At 39.9% G+C, this 17,125-nt stretch overlaps 2 protein-coding genes across 4 annotated transcripts in view; one reads left to right on the top strand and one right to left on the bottom strand.

Moving 5' to 3' along the window:
- The window catches only part of ENTPD5 (ectonucleoside triphosphate diphosphohydrolase 5 (inactive)), a 26,240-nt gene extending 23,294 nt beyond the window's left edge, over window positions 1–2,946 (bottom strand). The window contains exon 1 of one of the 2 annotated variants that reach the window (XM_020807247.3): window positions 2,858–2,946. The gene's annotated coding sequence lies outside the window, so the exon portion shown is untranslated. Of the gene's footprint in view, window positions 1–1,981; window positions 2,114–2,857 lie in introns of those variants that run through there. The other variant, XM_020807248.3, reaches the window with a different exon arrangement.
- On the top strand, window positions 2,923–16,972 carry BBOF1 (basal body orientation factor 1). 2 transcript variants are annotated; one of them, XM_020807242.3, is made up of 11 exons: window positions 2,923–3,082; window positions 3,180–3,447; window positions 3,877–3,942; window positions 4,563–4,706; window positions 5,439–5,519; window positions 6,212–6,282; window positions 6,532–6,676; window positions 7,589–8,082; window positions 9,192–9,296; window positions 13,912–13,977; window positions 16,220–16,972. In XM_020807242.3, exons 1-11 carry the CDS (start codon window positions 3,036–3,038, stop codon window positions 16,341–16,343), a joined length of 1,611 nt encoding a protein of 536 aa, XP_020662901.3. In that variant the 5' UTR covers window positions 2,923–3,035; the 3' UTR covers window positions 16,344–16,972. The 2 variants fall into 2 exon arrangements, 1 of the variants encoding a protein (XP_020662901.3); XR_013544784.1 differs by lacking the exons at window positions 13,912–13,977; window positions 16,220–16,972 and adding an exon at window positions 11,577–13,117 and having other exon boundaries at window positions 2,929–3,082; window positions 9,192–10,867.
- The last annotated feature ends 153 nt before the right edge of the window (window positions 16,973–17,125 follow it).

Genomic DNA, 17,125 nt, shown 5'->3' on the forward strand with positions numbered 1-17,125 from the left:
CTTATACTATTTAACATATTTGTTCTTTTTATTGCAACAATTTGTGTTAAACAGTTTGCTAAACTAATGTATGCCCATATCCATAAGTATTAATATTCAGTTTTCAATAGATGCTTCTCTGTTCTTAATTCTAACATGCACCATCCACTTTCTAATAAGCATCTGGATTGTATATCAGTCTTTCATAACATTCTCCCCACCTACCTAGTTACCTTTATAGCCAACCTTCGAACTGTCCACAGATGTGTGTACTTGGCATCTGAATCTATAAGAGCTGGACTGTTTATCAGTTCCTGCAGATCCACCTACTGGCTCCTGCTTCAATATCCTAAACCTTCTACATAGGGAGCTTGCCTGCTCTCTGCTTATTGTTTCATTTCTCTCTCCTTACAAGCAATCCCTTTAATTTATATCAATGTATAAACAATCTAAAATTAACCTTCAAGCCTCCCTTAGCAGTAATGTCTCACTTTCCCACTTAGATTTAAACCAATAAAATTTGACCCATGTGTATGCAGAACAATAAAGTCATCAAGTGGTCATCTTAAGGAAAAATAGTCAAGAAACAGTCTAATGATATATTTCATCCATATGTCTGTGGAGGGAAAGGGTGGCATAACATCATGTACTGTATACTAGATTTTGCTAAAATGAAAAAGCTGGTCTTAAACCTAAACCTGATATTTCTAACGCACAAGTCCCAAGCAAAACAAAACTTAGAGAAAGCATTTACAAACTGAAATCTGAACTACTATTAATTTCTTCTCCATCCTACTAGCAACAGAAAAGACGGTTTACTGTAATGAAACAACAGAACTGCAAAATTATAATCTGAATCAATTTTTAAAGTAATAGCAATAGCTGAAATTCATTATTCAATTTTAACTTTTTTCACGGTATTCAGCTTTACTAATACAGTATAATACTTGTATTTCTCCTGCCCTCCAAATGACATAGTTCATCCTGGTATTCTCAATTGTCACAGGAAACAAAAAACATCCCACAAGAAAAGCTCTGGAAGGAGATGGAATTTTTTTTTCCATATTAAAAGAAAAGGATTTCTAGATGCAGGAAATAAGTGTTTTCTGAGAGGTTGCTTTTACAGCACAGAAATAGAAATTGTTGAAGATCTTCTTTACTTCGGTTCAATCATCACTCAAAATAAAGATTGCCAACAAGAAATCAGAAGAAAACTTTGAAGAGAAGCTATGAGGAACATAGAAAAGATACCTAAGTGTAAGGAAGTGTTGCCAGAGAATAAAGTGAAGATAATCCATTCTATGGTATTGCCAATTAGTATACATTAATATGACAACTAAACAATGAAGAAAGCCAACAGCAGAAAATAGGATCATTCAAAATATGGTATTGAGAGAGAACTTTACAAACACCATGGACACTCAGAGGGATAAATACCTGAGTTCTAGATCAAATCAAGCTTGAAGTACTGTAAAATGACAGGCCATTATACTTCAGACATACTATGAGATTACAGTAAAGCTAGGAAACGTTCAGGCAAAAGGAAAAGAGAAACCTTGACCTAGAAAGAAAGCCACAGGCTTCAGTTTGCAAGACTTGACCAGGGATTTTTTGGTGGTCATGAGCTCACATGGTTGTCATAAACCAGAAGCAACTTATGCATAACAAAACTATGCATGACTAAAATTAAAACATATCCTTTCCGTTTACCACTTCTTCCTTGTCCCTCTACCTTTTCTAATACTGTAAATTCCTTGTCAAACTACATACTATAAGCCTCCTCAGGGAAAGACACCATCCTCTTTCACATGTAAAGCACCACACATATTGATCACGTTTCCTAACTAACATATTAAGTAATATATCAGTCCTTCTTCGTTATTATTATCTGATGGACTCAATTAAACTGCTGTAATTTAGGCAGCTTCTTTCTTTTCCAGAATGACCCGTTCCCCGCAAAATCTATTTAACCAGTCAAGCAGAAGTCACTATTTGTACGTACCTCTTTCTCAATTTCCAGTGTACAGTAACCTACAAGGCTGGTCAGTCAGTTGTGTAAGCAAGTTAAATGTTAAATTTTAAGCTGAGTACTATCTACAAACCTGGGTTTATCATTTATCTAATACAAAGAAACGGTGTCCAGGTTGCATGTTCTTTATGCCAGACAAGTTCAAGGGGTGGAATTCAGACAACTAAATACTCTTCTGGGAATTACTGCCATGTCAGAAAATGATTTACCAAATTGCATATTCATTGCAGATAAAGGCACAAAGTAAACTCACGATGACTAAGGGAAACAGAGAAACCCGTTTCTTCATCCTGTTATACAGTACCACGCTATGCCGATCCACAGCTCTACCTCAGCCATACATCGTGTAGCTGCGTGGAAAGCCTTACATGGCAGAGCCTCTAAAATACAGTACTGTAATATCTAGAATCGGAGTATAAAGGCAATACAGTATTTCTCTCAAGATCGGTTTATATACCGAGGAAATCAACCTGTATGTCATGAAATGGGCGTGTGTTTTACTGGTGCTGCTGACAACGACCTGCTTGCAAATCCTCGTATTTTTAAAACGGAAATAATGCCCAAAATGAATATCTGCTCTTGTATGCAAGGGAATGAAACGAAAATCAAGTCTTGAGGGAAGAACTCCTGTTTGCAAGATTCGTGGCAAATATGCCTGTGATCGAGCTCTGCAGAACCGGAATGGGGCAAAGGCAACGGAAGATAAGCCAGGGCGGCAGTTGGGTTCGGGGTGGTGGTGTTGAAAAACAGAGCCGGAGAGGCTGGCCGGAGCAGGAGCCCCGACCCTGCAAGGGGGGAAAGGAAGAACAAAACACCTCGACACCCGCCGGTGCCTAATTCTCCACTCACCGCCTTGTCAAAGCCCTCAACCTTCCACATCTCGCCGGTGCCGCGCGTCACGTCACACACGGCGCGTCGCGACCGGGAGGCACCCCGCTTTCGTCACTTGTCCGCGACAGCCGGTTTCCATGGAGACAGGCCGCCTCGGACCGAAACACCGGGTGGAAGGAAGGCTCTTCCGGACAACATGAAGGGGAAAGGAAAAAACAAAGGCAAAGGGGCGAAAGGCGGGAAGTAGGTAACCCGGGAAGCGGGCACATAAGGGGTGGTGATCCACTAAGGCCGCCCGGGCAAATCCTTGACGGGTGCGGTGTTGGTCCCTCTTCCACAGGGGGAAGAAGGCTGGCGGCCCCGGGAGTAGCCGGGCGGATTCGAAGCCCTTGAAGGAGGAGTCGGAGGCCGACCGGGCTAAAGCGGCGCTGGCGTTATGGGAGGCCAGGCTGGAGGTGACGGAGATATCCCGCAAGGAATACCGCGAAGCCGCGCGCCGCCTGGCTCGGAACAACGAGGAGCTGGACCGGCAGCGGCGGCGGCTGGAGAAGGACACGGTCGACGTGATGAGTTTCCTCAAAAAGCAGGACGCCGAAAAGGAAGAAATGGTAGGGACAGAGCAGTCACTCAGCCAGGCTTTCCACTTCAGAGTTGCTGGCTTTTACTCAGGCAAACGGTGGTCTCTACAGCTTGTGGGGCAAAATTATCTCAAAATAATCCCGGGGTCAAACCCTCGTGTGGGAAGATTGGCGGTGTCTGCAAACGTAGGGCACTTTTAGCGCTGCAAAATACAGCTTCCTCGACATTAAAGATGCCAGGAATGCAGATCCCTCCAGTTTTGGAATTGGGGGGAAATTGTTTTGACTCAGAACAGGTTACTCTTAGCAGAACTTGATATGGTTAACATCTTAACACTATGTAGAGTGCTTTTTAATGGTTTGGACTTGTTAAAGTGTGCTATGCAATTGTTGAATTTTCCCAGCTGGTGATAGAAGGCAATGGCTAGATTATCTCAACTTTCTCTTTTCAATGTGTAGATTGAGAAGCTGAAGCTGCAGGTGCATGAATTGAAAGAAAAAGCCAAAGAGGAGAATGAACAACTGGTGAATGGACATTTCTTCTGTCAGTGTCGGTTACATGGAGTGCTGAAGATCAGAATAAGCACCTCCTGAGGCTTAACCCTAACAAGATGAACACATCAGATAAGACTGTTTTGCAATACAGATATTAAGCCAAAGGGCCCTACTTTTAACTTGTTGCAGAGATCTTAAATTGTGATTAGAACCATAACTAGGTCTTTTGTCTTGCTAGGAAAATTGACATGTGAGGCTCATAGTATGCTAATTCTCACATCAAGGCAATAAAATGGGACAGCCCACTTACATATAAATAAATTATATTAATCTCAATAAAACTTACTTTTGAGCAAACTGACCTAAAATAAGGAATACAGAGTTATTACCACTAGTTGATCCATACAATTGTAGGCAGAACTGATATATTATTCGGTCCTAAAAAGCCATAACTTGGAAGCTTCATTTTGTTAATAATTATTTTAGCCTTTTTGTGGTACCTTTTCTTTGTCAATAGACATTTGTGTTTATTGTCTTAAAACCTACTGCACATCAGAGTGTTATCAAAGTGGTATGTGTGTCATTTTCCTGCTACTAAGCTGTTACTTAGTAGTTTTCACCTTTGTAAAAAAAAAATCATCTCATTGCAGGCTGCACAGTATGTCAAACAGCTGGAAGAGATGGAAGAGAAATTCAACAAAAAGGCCAGAGAAATCGGTATAATCCAAATTGAGCTGAAAATGATAAAGGAATTTCGTAAAAAGAAGGCACTTTTGGAGAATGAACTTGAAGGAGTAAGTTTATGATTAGTATCTACTCCAGGAGGCCAGGGCACATTCCAACCCATCCAGCCAGATTAGGTCCATAGACTTGTGGTTTTCTCTTTCTTGATCTAGTCTATTAACTTTCAGCGGGGCCCTGGGCGTATTTCGTTTTGCCATTCCTTTATGCCTGATGGCCAAAATTAAACTTCTGAAACTGAGTTTTGAACATAAGATTGAAATTAACTTCAAGCCAAACAACAGTTTGGTGGCTTCTTAATGGCATAAACTTTCATGCATGATATCTAATGAAGTAGGGTGCAGTCCACAAACCCAGTGTCTACAAAATGTTATCAATGTTTAATGTATCATAAGACTATTTGTTGTTTCCTGCCATGGATTGATGTGGCTTCTGCTGGAAATTTATAGGATGGGATGATGGCAACATTAGACTCTAGAGTTTTCAAATCAAAAAAGTCTTATACAATGTAACATTCTTGGAAGTGTTTTTGGAAAACAGAGGAGATAAGGGTCTGTGCTACTTTTTAAACAATAATCACAATGTGTGTTACTGAACCTGGAAATATTTGGAAGTCAGCAAACTATATAAGAGACGGGAGCTGCGGAAAGTGCAAAGATAACAAATCAGAAGAAAAAATTGGGCTATGGAAAGTGCTTGGATGAGGTAGGAATTAGGCATTATATCCTGAAAGAATGATTTTCTCAGTGGATAAAATAATAATTAAAAATCTCTTAAATTCATAGCTAAAAGATGCCCTGGATACCACAAAAAAAGAACACCAGGAAACAATCAGCATGTTGGAGAGGAAATTCCTTGAAGAAAAGGTACAGTTCTTAGGGCATAGTAGATAAACTACTTCAGTATAGCCAGTCCCAGCAAGGCTTTTTCTGGCAGTACTGTTGATTTCCTTTGAAATTATGGGGAAGTCTTAGTGAAGAAAGCACCACAGTTTCAAGATACACATGTATAGATATTGGAATCACCTGCATATATACTGAATAGAGACATAGGCCAGTATACCGGTAATCTTTATCCATTCTCACTGTGCAGCATTTATTGGGCACCTGCATGGATTTTTACTGAGCTTTTGCAAGAGGTAATGCATCCTTGTGTAGGTGTAAAGCCCACTCATTTTAATGAACAGTCTCTGCCTTTTGTAATGGCAAACTGGAGATCATGTGGTATGCTGTCCCAGCAATGTGTTATATTCTGTAGTTTCTAACAGTACATGGCCCATTAGAAATATTATATTACTCTGATCCAAATTCTTGATAAGGTATCACACTATCTCATAATGTTCAGAAATAAAATAGGTAAGAACCTGTGAGGGAAATATTTATATTATCCATGACAAATCTAAATATTTACAATAATACTTCCAGAGTATCACTCTCAAAGAGTGAGTATCACTCAAGGCAGAGTGGTAACATCACATTATCCACACAGTTTTGAAAACTAGACACTCTTTTATGCCTGGCTTTGATTCTCAAATATCCCTGTTGAATTTTTATTTCAGCAACGCCTTGAAAGAGAAGCAGAAAAGAAGATTATAATGTTGGCAGAAAGAGCCCACCATGAAGCCATTGCGTAAGAATTGGTTTGTCTATTCCTTAATCATAAAGAAGATACTAAAGCAGAGTACATTGTGGAACATCTACATAGGCGGTTCATTTTTATTAAGTAAGTGATAGTGGAATAGCCTTAACACTGAATATGTCCATAAGTGCTATCCATGTAAACTCATCTAGATTTTCAAAAAGAAGCATAGATCCAAATGTGTGTTTTAATATAGAAAGTTTATGGTGTCAACTAACGACTGTCTTTGACTTTGGTCAGGCAATTGGACAATGCTGGAAAAGCTGTTTTTACAGAGAATGTTCGTCTTCATGAGGCCCTTGGATACCACATGAAGGAAACAGAAGAGTTGCAGAAGATGAAGCAAAAACTGGAAGAGGACAATGCTTTTCTCTTGCAGGAGAAGGTTCTTGTTAATTACTCCTTCCTTTTGTCATTCTGAAATCTTTCTTGTATAGGCATAGTACCTTTCCACACAGAGCGGTTGTAGGTGGACATTTACAGGTGTCTTGGAGAGTAGAGGCTCTTACTCCATTATGTAAGTTTAGAAAGCTTTCTTCTGAGAAAGCATCTCATAGTCCACTAGTGGTTAAAATGATTAGGACTCAGGAGATGGGATTCAAATCGCTGCTTCGTCATGAAATTTAGTGGACAACCTTAGAATAAAGTAGTTACATTTTCTGACCCTGGCCTACTTCCCAGTTGTTGTGAGGAGAAAATTGAAGAGTAGGAGTGCCACATAGACACCCTTGAGGTCATTGTGGGAAAAGTGGGACATAAACATAATAAATAAAAAAAATTAGATTCTGTAATGCAAACAGTGTTTCTTACTGAAGTGATAAGAGATCTAAAATAACTTAGATTTAATCCCTTCAATTGTTGTAGAAAATTTGCACTTAAAGGTCAAGCTGGCTTGCACCCTTGCTGTTTCAGTTGCCTGTGGGCTAGAAGAAAAGCTAGTCATTTCACTGCAGAATATAAATATTTACTAACTTTACATATTAACTGAAAGGAAGAGCCAATCTTACATTTTTTAAAATATCAGATTCAGTATGGGTTTTGTAGAAGGTAATACATATATAGTTTCATCAGCAGTGTATTCTTCCATTTGTCTGAGACTGGCACATTTTGCAGCTAGGATGAGTTTACATAATTGACAATGTCCTGTACTCTAATTAACTGAACTGTAATTTATGACAGAAATGTATTCAGACTTGTAGTTTTGTTTATAATCCCTTAAAATAATGTCATTGACTGAAAGCTGGATAAATAGAATATTTATCAATTTTTCTTTCTTTCTTTCTTGATTTTTTTAAAGGAGACAAATGACCTTTTAGTTCAGGAAAAGATCTTGCAAATTACTCAGCAGAAAGCACTAATCCAGGAACTGCAAAATAGGGTGAAAAAACTGGAAGTTGCTGTTAATCACATGGCCAGAGAATTTAAATCAGAAGTTGAAAATGCACAACAAAAAGCTTTAGTGCAGAATCAAGCAGATCAGACAGAAATCGAAAAGCTGCAACATCTGTTGGAGATGAAAGATAGAGAGATAAGCAGAGTGAAGAAATTGGCCAGGAATATCTTGGATCAAAGGACCGAGGTAGAAAATTTCTTTTTAGATGCTCTGCAACAGGTGAAACAGGAGATCATAACCAGCAGGAAGTGTTATAAACAGGTGGCCCAAGCTGCATACCAGAGAAGAATGATGGCGGCATTTGCAGGGAAAGAAGAATATCCCAAAATCAGGACCTTTAATGACAATGGGCACAGCACAAATAGTGTGCAAATGGACCTTATGGAAGCAGAAAAATGGTACGTCTTATGAAATTGCAGACGTTTTCGTTTCTAGTCACCTTGGTTCAGAAACAGAAGTCATGAAATCCCAGCTTGAAATATCTTGGGGATGACGAAGGAAATTGTTTAATGTTGTGCTGGCAGTACAAGAGCAGAGCAATATAGGATTGTCTGCAGCTGAAAAAAAGGCAGAACTGAAGGCAAAAAGTCCTGAATTTTAAAAAGCCTGTTCTTCAGTTTACAATCAGATTTGGAGTAGTATATGTTTTTGTCCTTAGGATCAACGGTTTTGCTGGCAGAGATGGGAGGGCGGAGGGTGACATGAAAATAATTTGCGGGTTGTATTTTTGGTTCAGAACTTCCATTTGTCAATTCCGGATCTGATGTGTAGATATAGATAATTCAATATTAAATCAAGAATGGTCTCACTGTGTATCTCAGCCTGAAATCAGATCGGTCATCAGCCAGATTTGAGAGTAGCAGAAAAATGGTCTATCGATCCTGCAAAGTTTTTTCATCCAGGAGTAAGAATATAACTGTTTCTTGTCTGTGATATGACTGTCACTCACTTGCCTTCACATCACCTTATCTCTCAAACATATTCAATACACTGCATTATAGGAAGAGAAATATTTTGAATCTGTTAGGTTTTATACATACTACATATCTTCTACTACTATTGTTAAAACCATGATTGCAGTGAAGATATCTAGTTTGTGACATTGATTTTATCCTCTCTTTAGTATCCTATGCTGACAACCTTCTTTCTCTGCACTGACGTTTTCCAAAGTTACTTTAGTGTTTACATGTTTGGACTGTAAGCACTATAAATTAATGGGATAACCAAAACTAAACACAGTATTCCGTGTGAAAACTTATACTTAATATAATGTTCTGATACTCTGCTGCCAAATAACACAAATAGTATTGACATTTAGTATGATGAATAATGAAAAAATTGCTCAAAAACAAAAGATGGGTAATAGATTTTACGCAGTGTTCTCAGTTTCCCCAAGGCTATATAACCAGGTAGAATCTGCAAAACTAGTTTTCTTTGAGTTGGTTAAAAAACATTTTTATACACTCGGATATGCATTTCTTGATTATCTTCTTACTTTTCCTTGCAGGACAAATATTCAGAAAGGGAAAGTCGACATATCTGAATTAACCTGGGAGCAGAAGGAGAGTGTACTGCGGTTGCTGTTTGCAAAAATGAATGGCCTAAGACAACGGTAATTTTTGTTTGTTACTGAGAGCAAGAATTTCATCCACTTGGTAACTTACAGTTTCTCAGTTCAGCATTTGTGTGCTAAACAATAAGGCCAAGAAAAGAGATGGAATATATATACTTGAAGGAAAAAATGGTGATACTTATTTTTGTGAGTACTTCAGTAGAGTAAGTTTTGGCAAACACTAGTCTTTTAATCATTATCTCATGCAGTTTGAACCTCCAGAAAAATCAGTATTGATTCAGAAAAATCAATATTTTTGTCGATTTGGGTAATTGTATTCAAAGTTCAGAGAAGATTGTTTATTTGTTTTTGGACCACAATTCACAGCATTTTCCAGCAAGCCCATACACTTATCCTCTTTACTGAAGGACCTTAGGAGTTCTAAGCAAATAAAGTATCTTTCAGAATTCTACATTATATTTAGAAGAGAAGATTTAAAGCAGGGAGCCTCATGCTAAGCAAAGGTCATACTACAAAAGAGGGAGAGAAATAATGAGGAATAAGTACAGTGGTGCCTCGCTAGACAGTTACCCCGCATGACAGTTATTTCGCTAGACATTGACTTTTTGCAATCGCTATAGCGATTTGCAAAACAGTGATTCCTATGGGCGAATTTCGCTGGACAATGTCTGGTCCCTGCTTTGCAAACCGATTTTTGCTAGGCAACGATTTTGACAGCTCCCTCCGCACTCGCAAAACGGGTGTTTTCGGGACCTAAGCTTCACAAGACAGCTATTTAAACAGCTGATCGGCAGTTCACAGAGCGGCTTTCCTATGGCTGATCTTCGCTAGATAACAACGATTCTTCCCCATTGGAACACATTAAACAGGTTTCAATGCATTCCAATAGGGAAATGCTTTTCGCTAGACAATGAATTCGCTAAACAGCAATTTCAGTGGAACGGATTATCATCGTCTAGCGAGGCACCACTGTAATCATTAAACAAACAAACAAACCAAATAAATAGATCAAACTAGTAATACATTTATTTGACCAGTGTTAAGAGCAAAATGTAAATGTAGTGTTTTGTTTCTAGTACCTAATGTGACCATTTTAGAACATAAGTGATTCATCCATTAGCGGGAGAAAGGTAGCAAGAGAACTATGAAGACTGATAGTAATGTAAAGGCTTATCCTAATATATTACTATAGAAATAGATATGGAAGCAAAGGTTAACTGTTCTCTTAATTTTTAACAAAGAGACTGGGAAAAATCCTATACCACACATTGATCATGCATTTGATTGTTAAGGACAGTATGGGGTAATCCACCTTAATTGCATGTTTCTTGTTGTGTGATGTCAAGTCTGAACTGACTTATAACAACCCTAACAGGGTTTTCAAGGTAAGTGAGATACTGAAGAAGTGGTTTTACCAGTTCCACACCCCCAGTGAGTTTCCATGGCTGAGAGGGGATTCTAACCCTGTTCTCCAGAGTCCTAGTCCATCCAGTACATGACACTGACTATCTAACTTAATTTTTATTTTATTATTTCATTCAATTTAAATCCTGTCCCTCACTTAATTCAGGGACCCAAGGCAGCTTACAAAAGTATTAAAATTGCAGTAGGTCAGGGGTCTCAAACATGCGGCCGGGGGGCCATGTGCGGCCCACCAGATGATAGTTTGTGGCCCCCGCCTTGCCTGCCCCCCTAAAGTGCCCACGCATCCTCTGCTGTCAAGAATAAAAAAAAAAAAAACCTTGCCTCACTCACTGGCTCTCCCCCAAGATAGCACCTCTTGTACCTTCCATCCAGAACTGCAACCTGCCAGCCGGCCCGCCTGTCTGCCAGCTGGCAGGCTGCAGTTCCAGATGGAGGGTGCAAGAGGCGCTGCCTTGGGGGAGAGCCAGCAAGCGAGGTGTGCTGCTAGCCCATTTCCCCAAGCGCCCGAGCCACTGCTGAGCGATGCCTGACAGCGGAGCTCGCTCTCGGCCTGTCCTTGAAGAGCGCCTCCAAGCCGCCAGCAGCAGCTGCCACCGCCTCTTCCAGGGAAGCGGTTCTCTGCCTCTCTTTCTCTCTCGGTACCCCCAGCACCAGCCCAGCCAGTGGCCACCTCAGCACTTCCTCCTCCTCCTTTTCGTCCTGCTTCAGCCACCTCAGCCCTGGAGGCTTCCTGGGCTCGCCTCACAAAGTTTGATCCTCTGTCGTGGTGGGAGTAGCTGTTGCTGCTGAGTGGGCTCTTGCTCAGCTTGGCGGAAAATCTGATGCGGCCCAGCCTCATCCAGACTCTGCCTCCAGTGGCCCCCAGGTAAATTGAGTTTGAGACCCCTGCAGTAGGTAAATAGGTACCACCTCGATGGGAAGGTAACGGCGTTCCGTGTCTAGTTGTGCTGGCCATGTGACCACGGAAACTGTCTAGGGAAAAACACTGGCTCTATGGCTTGGAAACGGGGATGAGCACTGTGCTCTGGAGTCGGACATGACTGGACTAAATGTCAAGGGGAAGCTTTACTTTAATTCTTCCAACAATGAGAAGACAAGACTCGCTGGAAAAGACAATAGTGCTGGGGGGGAAGCATAAAAGGAAAAGAAGGCCAAGTATGAAATAGATTGATTCAATGAAGGAAGCTAGAGGCTTCCATTTCTAAGGGCTGAGCAAGGCTGTTAATGACAGGACATTTTGGCTGTCACTTATTCATAGAGTCACAGTACATCAGAAGATACTTGATGGTGCATAAGAACAAGGATAGTTTCTAACAGGACAAATTTCTATCATTGTTGTGCATCATAGCTATATTCAGAAAGAGGTAGAGGGGCCAGAAAATAACAACTTCATGTGTTTTCCAAGATGTATGTAGATGGCTTAGGGCTCATACACATCCATAAAGGGCCCATGATATCACTTTTGTCTGTTTGTTCACACACAAAAACTATTGTGATAGATGAGTAGGCATGAACTGACTCAGACATATGCATTTTGCACATCTCTCAGCCCTTCTATATTGTTGATGACTTTCAGAATACAATTTGGCTGGTTCCACATTGAAAACATACTGGCCAATGCCTATTTCTGACTCTTTGTAAAATATATACAGTGGTGCCCCGTTTGACGATTACCCCATTAGACGATGAAATCACTTGACGATGAGTTTTTTGCGATCACTATAGCGATCGCAAAACGATGATTCCAATGGGTTTTTTTCATTTTACGACGATCAGTTCCCTGCTTGAGGAACCGAGTTTTCGCTTCACAATGGTTACAAATAGCTGATCATCGGGTTTTCAAAATGGCTTCCTGCTGTTTTCCGGACCTATTTCCGGAAGATAGCAATGCAAAATGGCTTCCCCTATGGATAATCTTCGCTGGACGAGCAGGTATTTCTCCCACTGGAACGCATTGACCGGTTTTGAATGCATTTTAATTGGTTTTTTTTCCCTGCTTAATGACGATTTCGTTTAACAGCGATTTTAACGGAATGCATTATCGTCTTCAAGCGGGGCACCACTGAACTTTTCAGAATAAAACCATTAGATTGTGCTATATTTGGCGAACATTCACAAGGTGATAGGGGAAAAAAGTTTTGTACTATGAGTAAGGTTTCTCTGAGTAACAAAATAACCTCTGTGTAGACAGGTGGCTAAAATCCATGCAGCCTTTCCTACTACAGTATTAGTGTAGTAAGTTGCAGCTAAAATCAGCCTATTGACTCAGTGGGGATTTGGTGAATCAATTCCATATGTTCCAGTGATTCAGTGGGCCTATTCAGTTGTATCTTGCTATGCTAAGCAATAGAATTTCAGCCATGGGCTGTTAGTCCTACAATAAATCAGTTAACAACTAATCCTTATTAAGAAAGTTAAATACACAAGAAAAGAAAGCTTAAATCCTACTTGTAATGCATATGACCGCTCCTCAGAGTGTCAGGAAAAGAAAGGGAAGTGAGACTGATAGACTCAAAAAGAGACATAATCTCACTGTTACTCTGTTCCCCAGTGTTCCTTGTGGTCATCTGGACTAGATTAGTGCTAAGTGGTAGTCCTTGGAGAATGCCAGATCAACATTTTAAAGGTTTCATCTTAGACAAAGCAAGACATCTTCCTATTTACCTGTGGCGTTAAGACTTGCATATACTTAATACTTCCACAGGAAATTGTTCTGTTGGTTTTTGAAAAACACATCCTAAAACAAGTACAATAACTTCAACTTAAATAGACAATGCTGTCCATACAGCAGCTGTTCAAATGCCTGCTGATAGAGTACTGGTAAAGAAATCAGCTCTGACTCAATGAACTAGAATTCCAGAGGGGATTTTCTTTTCTTCATTAAAAAACTTTGGAAGTGTAGATAGTAGCATTTAAAAAAATATTTTGCTCAGTTTCTGACAACTTCCTTTCTAGCACATTCTCACATGTGTTAATTTAAAAAAAAGTTATTTTCACTCAGAAAAACTTAACATTTAAAAATATGATTAAATTTTAGGTTTATTTATTGGTGAGCCAGTGGTTTCTCATGAGAAATATTTGAGTCACAACCAAACAACAGTCTAGGAGTTTGATAATAAGTAATGCTTCATCCAACTTGCATAAACAGTGGAAGTTGGATGAAGCATGGAGGAAGTCACACCAAAAGCTCTACTAACTAAGCATTTTACTGGTTGTTTTTGTTTCATAGGAAATATGCTCAAGCTTTGGTTCCCATGACACCATCCAGTTTTCATTTTGATGAAACAAAAGCTGGGTAAGAAATTATATAATTTCCCGTTTTACAATTATCTTCTTCTAGCAGACTTTGAGTATACAATATAAAAAGAATGGCTTTTTGTTTTGTTTGAAATCTGGATTAATATAAGGAATGTATATGTGTGGCTGGTTGTGTAGATGTGACTGCTGATCACACTAACATGGGAATCCATCGTGTGCATCTTTCAGCAGAATAATGTAAGGCAGCAGTCCCCAACCTTTTTTGGTGTGCAAAAGGGCGCGCACACCCATGTGAGTGCCGTGCCACTGGTTGCGCATGCACACAAGCACTCGTGCGCGTGCGCAAACGGCCACACTTGTCTAGGTGCATGTGCGCTTATGTGCAAACGGTGGCACAGCGCTTGCACGGATGTGCTGGAGCATGCACACAGCCACAAATGGGCTGTGCGGGGATGAATGCGTGCGGGGGATGGGAGGTCTGTCTCGGTGGCCTGGTCCGGCTCAGGCCACGGACTGGCACCGGGCCGTAGACCTGGCGTTGGGGACCTCTGATGTAAGGGGAGCTAAAGTGGAGGTGATAATGATTTCATTTATTACCTTTACTTGAGTCCAGAAGAGTGTGGTTTTTTTCTGGCTTGTTGCTTGGAACATTGCTCACTTCACATAAAGTACATACTAGCTTGCTTTTTTCTATGAGTGGTCTTCAGGTCAGAAGCATATTCTTCTTTCATAAATCAAAGTTATCTCAATCAGACTCTCATATAGTTTCTTAGAACCTTAGGCTTTCCTGTACAAGCTATGTTCGTAAAGTTACCAAGCCAATATTACTTTAGGGCTAATGCTAGAGGTTGAAAGAGGCAACTGCCAGTAAAACTGCATGGTTTATCTACCTAGATATTCAATTTGCCAATCTATCTCTGTTATACTTAGTACAGGAGTCCCCAAACTTTTTCACCCTGCGGACCGGCTGAGGAAGGCGGGGCATCCCCCATGCTTGTGTGCACGTGTGAACGAGCGCTCTCTCTCGCACGTGAATGAGCGCATGCTCATGCACACGCGCAAATGGCGGCACAGCGCTAGTGCAGGCGCTCATGTGCCTGCGCAAATGGCGGCACGGTGCTTGCACTGGTGTGCTGGAGCATGTTTGCATGCACAAATCAGCTGTGCGGGGGTGAGTGCGTGTGAGGGGTGGGGTGGGAGGTCTGTCTCCGCAGCCCGGTCCAGCTCAGGCCATGGACTGGCATGGGGGCGTAGACCAGGGGTTGGAGACCTCTGCTTTAGTATACAGATTATATATACAAAGATGCATCATACCATTCTATTAGCATATCATTGTAGATGTCTGTATAAGATGGCACTTTTAAAAAGCTGTCACTTGCCAGCATATGACACCAGTTCAAGTTGTGGCTCCATGAACTAATTTCTGAATCAAGTTGTAAAAAGTTAAGCCCTGAAAATCCGTAACTTAAGAAAAAACTTTTTAAATGTACCAACATATCATCATTCTATTAAAAAGGAAGCATGTTTACTGCTATGTATAGCAGAGCTTACTCCTTCCTGTAGGATACTGAGTATCCAAAATCATAAGGCGCTTTATACAAAATCTGTTAAAGACTATGCATTCATAATTCAAGAATATGAATTAAATAGGAATTACATCTGGGCTCAAGGCCAGAGAAAATGTTCTTACACTCTTGAGTTTCACAGTGGTATGTTATATTTTAGGGATTGTAAATTGCATATGGAAGCTAGTTTGTCATCATACCTTATTCTGAATTTGAGGGAGGGCAACAGATTAATTAATTCATTGGTGTCTCACTAAAAATACATTTCTGAGTAAGAGCGGTATGAATTACTTGTAAGAGCACATCTGTTTTTAAATGGTGGTATTGGTTTAGGTAGGAGCTGTGATACTTGGACCACTCTCCAACCACTATAGAATGTTAACTTCTAGTAGTGTTCTTTTTTTACAATACTGTAATAGCTGCACCAAATTTTAGCTAATGATGAGCTTTAGCAGTTTTATTGGTAAAGCTGTGATTTGGCCTCTAAGATCACATTGATAGCTGAAAATAACATAAGAGTTTTCAGTAATAAGTTCTGTAAAAGTTGGCCATGAAAGGGAACTTCCATAGGTGTGTATCATGTGATACATGCTAAATGTGATTAAGGGTTAAAATACTGCCCTAGGTATGACCAGACTTGGTACAGTAGGTTGAAGATACAGAGGACAATGCTTTGGCTTAAGTATACTGATCTTACTGCTTTTTTCATTTCAGCACGGATGGAACTATTCCTGTCTACGCTTTTATTACGCAACAGGTACCACTGTCAGAATCAACTTCTCAAAGAAGATCATCAGTCCTTCCAGATATTCAGGTTATACCACCCTCACAAGATTAAGATGACTGTTTATCAGGGAACAACTGAAACAGTGAATGCTTCTTTTTTACATTTCCCCCTTGAAGTCTCTAAGGCAGATAAAACTGCTGTAACAAAATTGTAGACTTCATTCGTATAGATCACAATATATTTGTACTTAAATTCTTTCAAATTAACTTGAAAGATAACTGCATTCTTTTTTAAAAAAAGAAGAAAACTAATACATTTCTTCCAAAATGGAAGCCTTCTCATTGGCTATGTTTACTTCAGCTGTTCACTTTAAAAATCTTGTATTGGTGGATAGTGTATTCTGGTGTTTAAAAAGGCTGGAAAAAACACTGCAAAAGCATTTTCAAAACACCAAGCTCTATGCAATAGAAAATGATACTGTTCCCTCATCACATAGGGATGGTTCAGATGTAACCCCAAATATCTGATTTAGTCATATATGGATGGGATTAGCATCTTACCAGATGTTTATTTATTTATTTCTTGTTTAGTTAGGAGTACAGAAACTTTTATTTTCCTCTAAATGCAGTATGGAACCAGTTATCCATGCCTCACAGTTAGGTTGCATCTTGAGTAATGCAGTGTACATGGGATTCCTTTTAAAGGTGGTCCAGGAGCTATCATTGCTACAAAACAAACAAGAAACCACACAGCTGCCGAACTATCAAGCACTGCATGAAATAAATATATTCCAATCTGCAGTGGTTACTGGGCTCAATACAAGCTGTTTGTTATAATCTTTAAAACTTTAAACAGCTTGTGGTTTGTCCCATTATTAACATACACAGAGGCCC

Source organism: Pogona vitticeps, chromosome 1 (genome assembly GCF_051106095.1).
Source record: "Pogona vitticeps strain Pit_001003342236 chromosome 1, PviZW2.1, whole genome shotgun sequence".
NCBI classification, from domain to species: Eukaryota; Metazoa; Chordata; class Lepidosauria; order Squamata; family Agamidae; genus Pogona; species Pogona vitticeps.

Bases quoted from the DNA above. Each gene is read 5' to 3' on its own strand.
- BBOF1 (XM_020807242.3), top strand. From the start codon at position 3,036: ATGAAGGGGAAAGGAAAAAACAAAGGCAAAGGGGCGAAAGGCGGGAA. The intron at 3,448-3,876 runs GTAGGGACAGAG...TTCAATGTGTAG, and splicing joins ACGCCGAAAAGGAAGAAATG to ATTGAGAAGCTGAAGCTGCA. The intron at 4,707-5,438 runs GTAAGTTTATGA...TTAAATTCATAG, and splicing joins TGGAGAATGAACTTGAAGGA to CTAAAAGATGCCCTGGATAC.